Genomic DNA, 15,587 nt, shown 5'->3' with positions numbered 1-15,587 from the left:
CACTTCAATCTGTGACAATTCCTCAGATTTGTCACCTACAAAAGACAGCTCAGGTTTGGGAATCTCCCTAACGTCCTCAGCCGTGAAGACTGAAGCAAAGAATTCATTTAGTTTCTCCTCAATGACTTTATCGTCTTTAAGTGCTCCTTTTGTATCTCGATCGTCCAAGGGGCCCCACTGGTTGTTTAGCAGGCTTCCTGCTTCTGATGGACTTAAAAAACATTTTGTTATTACCTATTGAGTTTTTGGCTAGCTTTTCTTCAAACTCCTTTTTGGCTTTTCTTATTACATTTTTACACTTAATTTGGCAGTATTTATGCTCCCTTCTATTTACCACACAAGGATTTGATGTCCGCTTTTTAAAAGATGCCTTTTTATCTCTCACTGTTTCTTAAGGCTCTTTTTTAGTTCTTTTACTGTGTTTTTTAATTTGGGGTATACATTTAAGTTGGGCCTCTATTATGGTGTCTTTGAAAAGTGTCCATACAGCTTGCAGGGATTTCACTCTATTCACTCTACCTTTTAATTTCTAATTAACTAACCCCCTCATTTTTGTATAGTTCCCCTTTCTGAAATTAAATGCTAGAGTGTTGGGCTGTTGACGTGTTCCTCCCATCACAGGAATGTTAAATGTTATTATATTATTTTGGAACACCTATCTGTCTCTGTCCTCTTTCCTTGCACTACACTGGAAGGAGGATGGGACCAACATCACCAGCTGCTTCCACAGCAATAGACGCTGATACCAGGTACAAGATCCTGCGTCCTGTGAAGGGGGAACATATAGGTTTACGATGGTTTTCATTTTTCCCTGTAACACCTTGGCATGGTCTGGTCTGACCCAGAGAATTCAAAAAGGCTGCAGCCCATGAGCCCAGCTGGCAGGACGCAGCTACGTACCCTTCCCTTGATGGCCACCTCAGTGGATGCTTTGGTCAAGACCATGCTCCGGCACTGCTCAGTGAGGTTGGCCAGGTTGGTGTTGATATCAGGGTTGGGTCCCCCTGCTGCAAAGGACAGAGATGGAGCGTCACAAGGGAGGCACAGCTGGGACCCCACTTGAGGGCAGTCCTGACTCCCAGCCCCCACTGCTTTAACCCACCACGATCCACTACCCTCCTACAGCCAGGAATAGAAACAAGGTGCCCCCCCTGCTGTAACCCACTATCCAATTGCAGAGGTAGCGATGAGACCCAGGAGTCCTGGGGCTCCTGGTGACCCTCCCTGCCCCAAATTACCTGTTCCAGGGCCCTTCCCCTCTTCAGCCACCGTTAGCTGTTATCTTAGGCCGCCTGAACCACAGAGACTGGGCTGCCCCCTCTTATGCGAAACATCTGCGAGAGATGGGGAAAGACTCAGCCACCATAGGGGAGGTGCTGTGAAACAGAAGAAAGGTCCAGTGGAGAAAGGATGAGAAGGGGAGACTCTACCCCTCAGACCAGCATCCTCTCCTCCAGCAGCCAAGAAGGATGCTGGCCTTGGGTTAACAGAGGTTAGGGGGTGCTGTGGTTAGGGGCAACAGGGTCAGTGCTAGTGGGCAAGGCTGGGCTGGCAGGGCTCTGTAGCCACAGCCTCTGGCTGGGCCCTGTCAAGTCCTGGGAGGCTGGGAAGTCTCTGTAATGCCCCCTCTAGCTGCAGCGGGGCCTGTGGGGCACGGGGAAGCTGGCAGGGCTCCGTAGCACTCCCTCTGGCTGGGGCTGTGTCACGCACAAGATCCTTCCCTTCCTCCCCCCACGATAGCATTGCGGGTAAAGCGCAGCAGCATGGCGAGCTTCTGGAAGAGCCGGCTGCACTCGGTGTCCCGCAGGCCCTTGATGTGCTTCACCTTGGACCATTTGTTGTGACGGGCTGGGGGGGCACCTGAGGTGCGCAGGGCCCGGCACAATGAACGGGCGGCAGGGGCAGCTGCTTCAGTGCCAGCACCGAGGCCAGAACATGGCATCTGATGGGGCACCTGCCCTCCCCGGGGCGCTGGGAAGGGACATGGGTGTGATCCCCTGGAAGTAACACACACACCAACATCACACAGCCAGACCCTTGTCTTACTGTGACACACACACACACTCCACAGTCACGTTGTGATCTGTAAACCACTCACATCACACAGCCTTCCTGTACCACTCAGACCCACACCCCAGACCCAGCCTGGGGGGGATCTCCTCAAATACACACACCAACCTCACACAGCCTAGCAACAGGAGAGTGGGTTTGTGTGGGGGGGAGGTGAAGAGAAAACCTGGATTTGTGCTGGAAATGGCCTAACTTGATTATCATACACATTGTCAGGAGAGTGATCACTTTAGATAAGCTATTACCAGCAGGAGAGTGGGGTGGGAGGAGGTATTTTTTCATGCTTTCTGTGTATAAAAAGATCTGCTACACTTTCCACAGTATGCAGCCGATGAAGTGAGCTGTAGCTCACGAAAGCTTATGCTCAAATAAATCGGTTAGTCTCTAAGATGCCACACGTCCTCCTTTTCTTTTTGCGAATACAGACTAACACGGCTCTTACTCTGAAATCTAGCAACAACCACCACCCACCTGCCCTGCTCCCAGCTCCGCACGGCACAGCGGGGCCCCGCGCACAGCCCAGGGGCGGGGACCGGGCTGCCCCGTTACGGGCTCCTGCCGCCCGGGGAACACGTGCCGCGAGCGCCCCCAGCGGCCAGACTCGGGACCCAGGCGTCCGGGGGCGGGGGGCTGGGCCGGAGGGTCGCTGCGCTGGGGCCTCCCCCGGCTGCTGGAGCTGGCGGCGCAGGCGCTGGGGCCGGGCGGGGAGCGGGCGGGAGGCGGCCCCGGGGAGGCACCAGCCGCGGGGCGGGAAGTCGCTGCCCGGGCGGAGGAAGCGGCCGGGGTCGGAGCCGAGCCCGGCGATGGCTGCAGCGGGGCCGGCGCAGGTAGGACGCGGGGCGGGGACTCCCCGGCCGGGCACTGGCTGGTCCCGGCTGGGGCCGGGGCCGGGTCCCTCCCGCGCTAGTGACCCCGGGGCTGGGGGCTGCCGCAGCCGGAGCGCTGGGGCCGGGGAGCGGCGCTGGGGGCCCCGGGCCGGGCGGACACGCGGAGCCGGGCCGAGGAGCCCCGAGGCGGCCGAGCCGGGGCCGGGAGCGGGGCCGAGCACAGGCCTGGGGCGGAGGCGGGGACTCCGGCCGGGGGAGGAGCCTGGTCCCTGCCCTGGGATTCGGGCCCTTCCCAGCGCCCCGCCCCAGAGCCCCCTGGGGAGCCGAGGGCGACTCCTGTCCCCGGCCAGCAGGGCCCGAGTCCCCGGGGGGCTGTGCGGGGGGGTCTCCCTGGGTCACAGCTGCTGGGCTGGGGGTTCCCCGGGGGCCGCTGCCCTCGAACCCGCGTCCCCTGCTGAGAGCCCGGGCTGGGGCTGGAGCGGAGGGTGCTGAGTGTGTAACGCTTGTGCCAGCAGCTGCGGGTGGCGTTTGAGGACGTGGCTCTGTATTTCAGCCGGGAGGAGTGGGAGCTCTTGTCCCGGCCAGAGAAGCAGCTGTACCGGGACCAGATGCTGAGGAATTACCGGGCCCTCGTTTCCTTGGGTAAGGACCAATTTATCTCTACTCATAGCTGTCCAATGTCTGTGTTCCCTTGATGCCACCCCTGGCATGTGCCACCCCATGGCTGAGTAGTGTCAAATGACAGCCTCTTTCAGTTCGGCTTCCTGTTGAAGAACTCAGGGCTACAGAGCCTGGGGCTAATCTTAGTTGTAACTTGTTTACTTGCATTACCTACCTCACCTCAGTCGTGGTACAGGGCTGGTTCCAAACAGCACATGAGCAAATAAGGGAGGAAGAAAACTCTTCTTCTGCTTGTTACAGCTCCCCACCTCCCCAAAAAGAATGAACATCATAAACTTAACAACCGTGGAGTTGACCAATACTTGCATCCTAAGCAAAAGAACTGATAAGTCTGTGTAACGGTGACACCTGGTGACACCTGCCGTGTCTAAGTCCCCAAAGCAAATTGAGACGGGTCATAGACATTGCTGCTTCAGAGTATGAACTGAACTTGCCTGTTGGGAGACAGGAAGAAATTTCCTCTAAGGAAGGTTTATTTCATTACTCTCCTGCTTGGGATCTCCTGCGCTTTCCTCTCAAGCAGCATCCGAGATTGGGGCCCCATCATGCCAGGTGCTGTGCAGACACACCTTGACTGAGATCGGGGTCCTGTTGTGCTGTTTAGCTGTTAGCACTCAAGAAAGAGAACTCGGAGTCATGGTGGATAGTTCTCTGAAAACATCCACTCAATGTGCAGCGGCAGTCAAAAAAGCAAACAGAATGTTGGGAATCATTAAGAAAGGGATAGATAATAAGACAGAAAATATCATTTTACCGCTCTATAAATCCATGGGACGCCCATATCTTCAATACTATATGCAGATGTGGTCGCCCCATCTCAAAAAAGATATATTAGTATTGGAAAAGGATCAAGAAAAGGCAACAAAAATGATTAGGGGTATGGAACGGCTTCCGTATGAGCAGAGATTAATAAGACTGGGACTTTTCAGCTTGGAAAAGAGACAGCTAAGGGGAGACTGAGGTCTATAAAATCATGACTGGTAGAGAAAGTAGGTAAGGAAGTGTTGTTTACTACTTCTCATAACACAAGAACTAGGGGTCACGAAATCAAATGAGTAGGCAGCAGGTTTAAAACAAATAAAAGGAAGTATTTCTTCACACAATGCACAGTCAACCTGTGGAAGTCCTTGTCAGAGACTGTTGTGGAGGCCAAGAGTATAACGGGGTTCAAAAAAGAAGCAGATACATTCATGGAGGACAGGTCCATCAATGGCTATTAGCCAGGATGGGCAGGGATGGTGTCCCTCGCCTCTGTTTGCCAGAAGCTGTGAATGTGAATCCAGGAAATGGATCACTTGATGATTACCTGTTCTGTTCATTCCTTCTGGGGCACCTGGCACTGGCCACTGTCAGAAGCCAGGACACTGGGCTTTGGTCTGACCCAGTAGGGCCATTGTTTGGTCTGCACCAACATATAAATGAGTCCCTGTCCCCAAAACTTCAGTAATAAAACTGATTCTTTCCCCCCAAACAGGCTATTCAGGTTCCACACCAGATTTAATCCACAGAATTGAGATAGAGGAGGCAGAGCTCTGGATCCGGGATGCCGAGGACTCCAGGGAAAGCTCGGGGCCTGAGAGCCCCTCCCAAGGTGAGTCATCATAACCCAGTCTGTGGCGGTTCAATGACAAGACGGGACACAGCTTTTAGCAAGCAAGCGGCTGGTCTGCTAACAGGCTTCTGCCTGTCAGCTTTCCACCTTCCCCTTTATTCTCTCTCTCCCCCCGCGCATTACATTCTCCAACAGATAAAAGGAATACACTGGCTTTGTTTAACATTCTTATTTACCAATTTCTATCTACCGCGTTCCTTGCTCTCGGGCCTTGAGCCCAGTCCTGAGAGGCTTCCCACGGTTCATGTCATTTGGGCGAGATTCCAAGGTTGATGCCCTTGAGAGGAGCTGTGTGTGCACAGGTCCAGCACAACACTCCGGGTGTGCCCTGAATGTTGCCAAGCGCATGAACCTTGTATGAATCCTACACCCAGTCCCTTCTGATTTACATACCTGCTAGCAGAGGGCTCCTTCATGTAGAAGGCAAAGGCCAAGTGAGATGCACTGGCTGGGAGCAGAAGGGGACAAATGGAGACTGGGAATTAGGGGCCAGTGTTTATCTGGGAGGGGAATGAACCACTGGGAGAGCTCCTCACTGGAAGCCTGTCAGTGGAAATGGGGTGTGACTTTCTCAAAGCTTTGTTCTTGTTGAGCCAGGAGGTAGGAATCACGGGGAGGAGATTCTTTGGCTGGGATAGGCAGGAAGCCAGGCTGGATGGGCACAATGAGCCTGTCTGGCCTTGATATCTGAATCCTGGAAATCTTAGAAACATAGAATTAGAAGGCACCTCAGTAAGTCATCTAGTCCAGTCAGTCCCCTGCACTGAAGCAGGACTAAGTATTATGGAGTCCATGCCTGACATGGTCTTAAAAACTTCCCATGATGGAGATTTCACAACCTCTCCAGGTAATTTGTTCCACTGCTTAACTACCCTTACAGTTTGGAAGTTTTTCCTAATGTCCAACCTAAATCTCCCTTGCTGCAATTTAAGCCCATTACTTCTTGTCCTGGCCACAGTGGATAAGAACAACAATTTATCACGCTTCTCTTTGTAACAACCTTTTATGTTCTTGAAGATTGTTATCAAACCCTTTCTCCCCCTCCCCCGCCCCCGGCCGTCTTCCCTTCTCCAGACTAAACAAACCCAATTTTTTTCAATCTTACCTCGTAGGTCATGTTTTCTAGACCTTTAGTAATTCTTGTTGCTCTCCTCTGACCCTGTCCAGCTTGTCTACATCGTTTCTGAAGTGTGAGGCCCAGAACTGGACACAGTATTCCAGTTGAGGATTCACTTTGTTGACTCACTTAGTTTGTAATCCACTATAACCTCCAATGGTTTTCTGCAGTACTCCTTCCTAGGCAATCATTTCAATTCCGACCATTTCTCCATTTTGTCAAGATCATTTTAAATTCTAGTCCTGTCCTCTAAAGGGCTTGCAACCCCTCCCCAGCTTTGAATCATCCATAAACTTTATGAGTGCACTCTCCATGCCATTGTCTAAATCATTAATGAAGATACGGAATAGAACCGGACCCAGGACAGATCCCTTTGGGATGCCACTCAAGATACCCTTTCAGCTCATTAGAGAACGATAAGAACCACTCTCTCAGTGCAGTTTTGCAACCAGTTGCGAACCCACCTTACAGTAGCTTTGCCTCGGCTATATTTCTCTAGTTTATTTATGGGAAGGTCATGTAAGACAGTATCAAAAGCCTCACTAAATTTGAGATGTGACATCTACTGCGTCCGCCCAGTCCAAAGCTTGTTACCCGTCAAAGAAGGATGTTAGGTTAGTTTGACATAATTTGTTATTGACAAATCCATGCTGACTGCTAGTTATTACTTTATGTCCTTCTAGGTGCTCACAAATAGAATGTTTGATTACTTGGTCTATAACTCCCTAAGCCAAAGGCCTTAGCCTAAGAACAGGGCCTCAGACTGTCACAGTAAGAGAAGGCCCTTACACTGGCAGACAGTGATTTCGATTCTTTCTTTTATACCTCTAACTAGCCAAGTGGTAAAAATACACCTAAATTCTTAGAGTATAGGCCTTTACAGACAGGTCTGAATATCTATATCCTAACAGTGATGAACTTGGAAGAGATGTGGGGTGATGGATGTGAAGGGTTGGATCACAGAAACCCCCTTGGGGTTGCCAACTGATGTGCCAAGGCTACTTCTGAACCTGCTTTCCCTGCCCTGGCAGCTTGGGACTTCAGTGCCCTGCCTGGTTTGAGCCAGACCCGCTAGCCTGCTGCAAACCCAGACCCAGGTCTGAACCACGCCCCCTAACAGCTGTAGGCTTAAACTGAAAGCAGCTTAAGAAGTGTTCCTGTCAAGATTCCATACCACCATTAATGGTCCACACTTTGCATAATTACAATAGGCCCTCAGAGTTATATATTATATTTCTAGTTTCAGATACAAGAATGAGACAGTCATACAAATAGGATAAACACATTCAGTAGATTATAAGCTTTGTAATGATACCTTACAATGAGACCTTTTGCATGAAGCATGCCTCAGTTACATTATAGTCACACTCATTAGCATATTTTTATAAAATCATATAGAGTGCAATGTCACAGTGGATTTGAGAGACGCTGAGGGAAAGAGAGAGGTCTCTGTGGTGGGGGAGCATATGAGGACTGCATTTCCCTAGTGGGTAGGACTTTGCAGCAGGATTCAAAACATCTTATTTTGGTTCTAGAAGTGAGTCACTGTAACTCCCCCATGCCTCAGTTACCCCACCTGTGTAACGGAGAGGGCACTGGGGCTGTGAGGATAAAATATGTGTGTGTCAGTGGATCTGGCACTGGGGGGCAGACAAGCACCTGGGTAGAAAGACACTCCTACTGGTCCATAGACCACAACACCTTCTTCTAGGCTTTCTGCACCTCAGAAAATCATACCGAGCCGGGGGCATCCTAGACATTTTTCAGATGGGTTTCATGCCTCTGCCCCTCCTGACTCAAGTTGTGTGCGCTGGTGTTCTCTGGCCCTGGGCACCTGCATCCAGACATAGCTCAGACAGGCAAAAACCTGCTTGCAGCCTGGGAGAACATCCCCAAGTCACTGGCCCTTGGCAGAGAAGGCGCTGTCCTCTCCAGGTTCCCACCCCACCCCCTCTCTGCCACTTCACATCACACGTGACCTCTCAGACTGGAGAAACATGTCCCCGGCGAGCAAGAAGAAAGCTGGGAATGACTCAGGGCAGGATCAGTCATGTACGATGAGTGCAGAGGACGCCATTTTGTAGAGCAGGTCTCCAGTATTTGCAGCGTTTCACTGTAATGCTCTAAAACTGCCCCACGTGCCAGGCAGCTGCTGCTGGGGGCACGAACGCACATGGGAGCCAGAGGAAATTATCCTGTGTAGCACGACTTGGAGTATCCTGGTGTATGGGCTGGGTGTGAGGGAGAGGGGGTGGGATGGCCTTTGTCACATCCCCCTTTCCTCCTGCTCTCTCAGTGGCACAAAATCATTGTCACTTACATTGCTTCAGTGTCAATGCTTAGCACAGCCCTCAGCCTTAACATGGTCTGTGACAGTCTGTAGATCAAAGGCCTGCTGGGTGGCAGCCGTTCACCCCTTCCAGCTCAGCAGTGTCACTGATTGTCTTGTGACACAATACAGACCTGTTTTTCAGGTTACATCACACAAACCCTGACTGAGTGGTCATCCCCTCAAACCTCCCCCCAACCCTCTTGAGGTTTTAGTTTAGTTTTGCACAAAGAGTGAAACAGGCTCAGGGTAGATGACATCTTTAGAAGGAATTCCTTGAAAAGGACTCACTCCTGCACAGGAATAAGCTACGCTGATGTGAGCAGCTTTATACCAGTCTCAATGTGTCCACGAGGGGATTGTAGATCCTAAACTGGTTTCAAACTAATATAGTTTAAACAGAGCAAATACTGGGGAACAAGAGACGTACTGTCGCCTGTTTTACAGCACAGAACCAGCAACGTGTAAATAAACCCCTCTGATGGAAATAAAACCAAAATCAGTGAAAACAAAACCCGGATCCTGTGTGTTAGCACTTAGTTCTGGATGAGGGCCCCGTTGTGCCAGACGCTGCCTGTATCCTGGGCAGGCTACAATTTAAGCATCGAACAAGACCCAAGAGGTGCATGGCGCACGTGGGAGCAGGTGCTAGGTGCTGCACAAACAGCATAAGGTAGAACCACCCTGAGTCAGGCTGCAGATTTGTGTCAGCATTTCCTATCGGAAATTACGGACCAGTTGTAGTAAATTTAGTAAAAGTCACAGGTCACTAAATTTACTGTGACCGCTCCATGATTTTTCACAAAATCTGTCCTCCTCCTCGCCCTGCCCAGGAACCCTCCAATACTGCAACCCTAACCGCAGGCTGATGCAGAGGCGTTGAGGCAGGCTGGAGAAGATATGAGTGGCAAGTCCATTCACTGAAGTTTGCCCCACCTCCCCCACCATCATGACTCGGGGCGGGGGCAAATCTGAGTGGCACTGTAAGTCCGCAGGCCAGGTCTCAGTACCCAGACCGAGACTTTGGGTCCAGCCCTGTGGGACAGGAGCCACCATTGCTGGGTGAGGCACCCATCCAAAAAACAGTCACAGACAAATGGGGAAATCGCTCCATCCTTGAAATTTTTCCTTCCTTGACAAACCTGTAGCCTTAACTATGAGCTAACACTGGGATTGCCTCTGCTCTCTCCAGCAGGGCTCGGGATACTGGGGGGACCGAGGACACCGTCTGAGTGTGGGGAGAGCGCGGCAGGAACGCAGGATCCCACAGCCCACAAAAGGATCCATGCACAGGACGCAGTCCGTCCCCCGAATAAACTCAGCCAGAGACTCCCCATGGGCCGGTGTCCCTATCGCTGTGCTGACTGCGGGAAGAGCTTTGCACAGAGCTCACACCTGAGAGCACACCAGCGCACGCACACCGGGGAGCGACCGTACCACTGCTCTGACTGCGGGAAGAGCTTTGCACAGAGCTCATACCTGAGAAGACACCAGCGCACGCACACCGGGGAGCGACCGTACCACTGTGCTGACTGCGGGAAAGGCTTTGCAGAGGGCTCAAGCCTGAGAACACACCAGCGCACGCACACCGGGGAGCGACCGCATCGCTGTGCTGACTGCGGGAAGAGGTTTTCACGGAGCTCACTCCTGAGAAGACACCAGCGCACGCACACCGGGGAGCGACCGCACCGCTGTGCTGACTGCGGGAAGAGGTTTTCATGGAGCTCACTCCTGAGAAGACACCAGAGCACGCACACCGGGGAGCGACCGCACCGCTGTGCTGACTGCGGGAAGAGGTTTTCACGGAGCTCACACCTGAGAAGACACCAGCACACGCACACCGGGGAGCGACCGCACCGCTGTGCTGACTGCGGGAAGAGGTTTTCACGGAGCTCACACCTGAGAAGACACCACAGCACGCACACCGGGGAGCGACCACACCGCTGTGCTGACTGTGGGAAGGGCTTTGCACGGAGCTCAAGCCTGAGAAGACACCAGCGCACACATCAGGGCGCAGCCGCATCATTGTAACAATTCTAGTAAGAACTTCAACAGAACCAGTGCACTGATCAAGCACCAGTGCACGCACACTGCCGGGGAGGACATTCCGATGCATTGGCTGAAGCAGGAACTTTGCTCGGGCCTCCTCCTTGCTATCACATTAGTTCATTCACAGCCGAGAGTGGCCAAACAGCTGTGCTGTCTGGGGCAAGCACTTCGCTAGATTGGCCCACCTCTCAGCACCCGGTCATGCACCCCAATGCCCTTCTGCCACCTGCAGGGCCTCAAGGGCTTCTGGCAGTCAGTGGGCCTGACACAGCTCCAGCAGATGCAGGTCAGGACATAGTCCTGTCCCCAGGATGCCCAGCAGAGAGATGGGGGGGAGGGGGACAGGGAAGGGGACTTGGCTTAGCAGTGTGTGGAAGAGCAGAGAGGTGGAGTGTATTTAGAGCAGATGGTCACAGCCTACTGCATTAGATGGGATCCAACCCGGTCTCTCTCTTTCTGGCCCACACTCACTCCCCCTCTCCCCCTCCCCCCGTCTCAATGGGACCAAGCTAGGAACTTCCCCCACACACCTACCTTGGTTCCAGCCAGAGGATTACTCTTGGATGACATCTAGAGGTGGGATTTGCAGTCCTGTCTCAGCATGGATTGGGCTGAAGGGCAGGACAACCTAGTGCAGGGGTGGGCAAACTTTTTGGCCCGAGGGCCACATCGGGGTGCAAAGCTGTATGGAGGGCTGGGTAGGGAAGGCTGTGCCTCCCTAAACAGCCGGGCCCCCACCCCTGAGGGCCCCTCTCAGAACCCCCGACCCATCCAATGCCCCCTGCTCCTTGTCCCCTGACCGCCTCCTCCCGGGACCCCCCGCCCCAACCGCCCTCCCCGGGACTCCACCCCCTATCCAACCCCCGCTGCTCCCTGTCCCCTGACTGCACTGACCCCATCCACAGCCCCAGCCCCTGACAGGCTCCCCAGGACTCCCATGCCTGTCCAACCCCCCCACCCCGTTCCCCGTCCCCTGACCTCCAGCCCCCCCGAACCTCCGCCCCATCCAACCCCCCTGCTCCCTGCCCCCTTACCATGCCGCTCAGAGCTGCAGGACTAGCAGCCGCACCGCCCGGCCGGAGCCAGCCATGCTGCCCATGGAGCTGCGGGGGAAGGGGGACAGCGGGGGAGGGGCCGGGGGCTCAAGGGCCGGGCAGGACGGTCCCGCTGGCCAGATGTGGCTCACAGGCTGTAGTTTGCCCACCTCTGACCGAGTGTGTGTGATTGAAAAAAGACTCAGGAACTGCTCATGCCGTCTATTCTAAATAGAAATGTAACAAAGAAGAATTATGTACCTAATGTGTAACAGAGGGCTGTCTAACCCAGTGTTTCTTTCCTATTAAAGAAGCTGATGCATTCACACAGCATGTGGAGAAGCCAGTGTAAACAGTGTAACCAATCAAAATGTTCTCGGGCCCAACTGCCCATGAGGCCTGATGAACTGTGTGACTGGCAGGCGCACAGAGAGAGTTTCCCATTACTCCTGGGGGAATTCAACGCCTAAAAATTCTCCAAACAAAATTTTAAAATTCTGCATATTCTCTTTGTCCAAATAACACAATATAATCACACTGGTTTCAATTATTTTGGTAATTTATTTCAAATGTCGGCAAGTATGTCTGTAACAATACAAAAAAGATTCAGTACTTGTGGCACCTTAGAGACCCACAAATTTATTTGAGCATAAGCATAAAGTGAGCTGTAGCCCACGAAAGCTTATGCTCTCATAAATTTGTTAGTCTCTACGGTGCCACAAGTCCTCCTTTTCTTTTTGCGGCTGCAGACTAACACGGCTGCTACTCTGAAAAAAGATTCCGTTAGTGTTTTTTGACAAATAGATTCTTTACTAGGCATATTAACACAGAACTTTGAGTAAGAAGTCGTGTAAACTACCATACAGAACCATGCCCCTCAGAAGCAGTGCAAAGGCTTGAGGGACTCAGGGGTAATGGAGAAGCTCAGGGAAAGGGAAGTAATTGCCAGGAAGGAGCCTGGGAGTGAAGCAGGAGGGTTATTGGGTGTCTTCCCCCCCCGCCAGCCCTTCTGAATCGCACCTGGAGCTGCAGCTAGCAAGAGATGTCAAGAGTAACAAGAAGGGTTTCTTCAGGTATGTTGGCAACAAGAAGAAAGCCAAGGAAAGTGTGGGCCCCTTACTGAATGAGGGAGGCAACCTAGTGACAGAGGATGTGGAAAAAGCTAATGTACTCAATGCTTTTTTTGCCTCTGTTTTCACTAACAAGGTCAGCTCCCAGACTGCTGCGCTGGGCATCACAGAATGGGGAAGAGATGGCCAGCCCTCTGTGGAGATAGAGGTGGTTAGGGACTATTTAGAAAAGCTGGACGTGCACAAGTCCATGGGGCTGGACGAGTTGCATCCGAGAGTGCTGAAGGAATTGGCGGCTGTGATTGCAGAGCCCTTGGCCATTATCTTTGAAAACTCGTGGCGAACGGGGGAAGTCCCGGATGACTGGAAAAAGGCTAATGTAGTGCCAATCTTTAAAAAAGGGAAGAAGGAGGATCCTGGGAACTACAGGCCAGTCAGCCTCACCTCAGTCCCTGGAAAAATCATGGAGCAGGTCCTCAAAGAATCAATCCTGAAGCACTTACATGAGAGGAAAGTGATCAGGAACAGTCAGCATGGATTCACCAAGGGAAGGTCATGCCTGACTAATCTAATCGCCTTTTATGATGAGATTACTGGTTCTGTGGATGAAGGGAAAGCAGTGGATGTATTGTTTCTTGACTTTAGCAAAGCTTTTGACACGGTCTCCCACAGTATTCTTGTCAGCAAGTTAAGGAAGTATGGGCTGGATGAATGCACTATAAGGTGGGTAGAAAGCTGGCTAGATTGTCGGGCTCAACGGGTAGTGATCAATGGCTCCATGTCTAGTTGGCTGCCGGTGTCAAGTGGAGTGCCCCAGGGGTCGGTCCTGGGGCCGGTTTTGTTCAATATCTTCATAAATGATCTGGAGGATGGTGTGGATTGCACTCTCAGCAAATTTGCGGATGATACTAAACTGGGAGGAGTGGTAGATACGCTGGAGGGGAGGGATAGGATACAGAAGGACCTAGACAAATTGGAGGATTGGGCCAAAAGAAATCTGATGAGGTTCAATAAGGATAAGTGCAGGGTCCTGCACTTAGGATGGAAGAATCCAATGCACCGCTACAGACTAGGGACCGAATGGCTAGGCAGCAGTTCTGCGGAAAAGGACCTAGGGGTGACAGTGGACGAGAAGCTGGATATGAGTCAGCAGTGTGCCCTTGTTGCCAAGAAGGCCAATGGCATATTGGGATGTATAAGTAGGGGCATAGCGAGCAGATCGAGGGACGTGATCGTTCCCCTCTATTCGACACTGGTGAGGCCTCATCTGGAGTACTGTGTCCAGTTTTGGGCCCCACACTACAAGAAGGATGTGGATAAATTGGAGAGAGTCCAGCGAAGGGCAACAAAAATGATTAGGGGTCTAGAGCACATGACTTATGAGGAGAGGCTGAGGGAGCTGGGATTGTTTAGTCTGCAGAAGAGAAGAATGAGGGGGGATTTGATAGCTGCTTTCAACTACCTGAAAGGGGGTTCCAAAGAGGATGGCTCTAGACTGTTCTCAATGGTAGCAGATGACAGAACGAGGAGTAATGGTCTCAAGTTGCAATGGGGGAGGTTTAGATTGGATATTAGGAAAAACTTTTTCACTAAGAGGGTGGTGAAACACTGGAATGCGTTACCTAGGGAGGTGGTAGAATCTCCTTCCTTAGAGGTTTTTAAGGTCAGGCTTGACAAAGCCCTGGCTGGGATGATTTAACTGGGAATTGGTCCTGCTTCGAGCAGGGGGTTGGACTAGATGACCTTCTGGGGTCCCTTCCAACCCTGATATTCTATGATTCTATGAACCCCAGTCTATGTGACCTTACAGAAGTCCTGTGTGCCCTGCTCTGTCTGTGTCCCCCCCTCATCTTGCATGTTTCCTCACAGGTTGCTGTGAGGAATGCCACTTCTGCTATGGCTGTGAGTTGGCTATCCTCTATTCTGGCACCACAATAGCTCCTGGTGGGCAAAAGGTGTAACTGCAGCGCCTCTCTGACAAAATGTATTTTCTGCAGAGGAAAAAAAAATCTGCGGGGGACATGAATTCTGCGCCTGTGCAATGGTGCACAATTTCCCCAGGCCTATACAGGAGACCATTGTGATCATTTAGCCTGAGCGCCTGTATAACACAGGCCAAAGAACTTCCCTGAGTTAATACCTGTTTGAACTAGAGCAGAGCTTTGATTTTTTTAAAATCTAAACTTGACTTAAAAATTGCCAGAGATGGAGAATCCACCAGGATGCTTCGGAAATGATAAATTGTACATGCATGGTTAAAAGTAGGGAAAGAGGTTTGGTTTTATTTTACCATCTGCCTGTTTAGAAGAGCCTGAAGTTGCCACTTCCCCCTCCGACAGCTCACACTGCAAATGAATTCTCTTTTGTAAAAACAACTTATGCACACGAGGGAGGGAAATGGTTGTGGATGTTCTCCGAGGGAGAGTCAAACAGCACAATGCCTCTTGCAGGGGAGCAGCCATTGCACCAGATGTGCAAAGGTGGGCTGAAGGCAGCAGTAGCCGGCTGCACAGTGTGGGCTTCATCCCCCTAGGGCACCAGCTGCTTTTTCCCTTCCATGAAAGTCTGTCTGATGCTTTGATTGCCCCACCGCTTACACAGTAGCTCCTTGATTGGATTGACACAGCCCACTCTGACCTGTGCTTTGGGGCTGGAGAAGGAAAAAAATGCCTCACAACATATGGAGTTTAGAGGAGGGAGAGTTGTTTGCCTTGGTTTTAGTTGAAATATATTATTCTTTTGAGATAATTTAAAGATGGGGGGCCTCTGTACATCTTAAAGTGCATTACAAAGCAGCT

General features: G+C 51.8%; 1 protein-coding gene across 1 annotated transcript in view; it reads left to right on the top strand.

Moving 5' to 3' along the window:
* The first annotated feature begins 1,983 nt into the window (after positions 1–1,983).
* Positions 1,984–15,587, top strand: part of LOC141989677 (uncharacterized) — a 33,167-nt gene continuing 19,563 nt past the window's right edge. Inside the window, 5 exon segments of the mRNA XM_074956611.1 lie at positions 1,984–2,003; positions 2,557–2,897; positions 3,483–3,539; positions 5,053–5,169; positions 9,832–10,663. Coding sequence (XP_074812712.1) covers positions 1,984–2,003; positions 2,557–2,897; positions 3,483–3,539; positions 5,053–5,169; positions 9,832–10,663 — 1,367 coding nt within the window.

Source organism: Natator depressus, chromosome 6 (genome assembly GCF_965152275.1).
Source record: "Natator depressus isolate rNatDep1 chromosome 6, rNatDep2.hap1, whole genome shotgun sequence".
NCBI lineage: Eukaryota > Metazoa > Chordata > Testudines > Cheloniidae > Natator > Natator depressus.
This window is presented reverse-complemented; position numbering and strand designations above follow the sequence as displayed.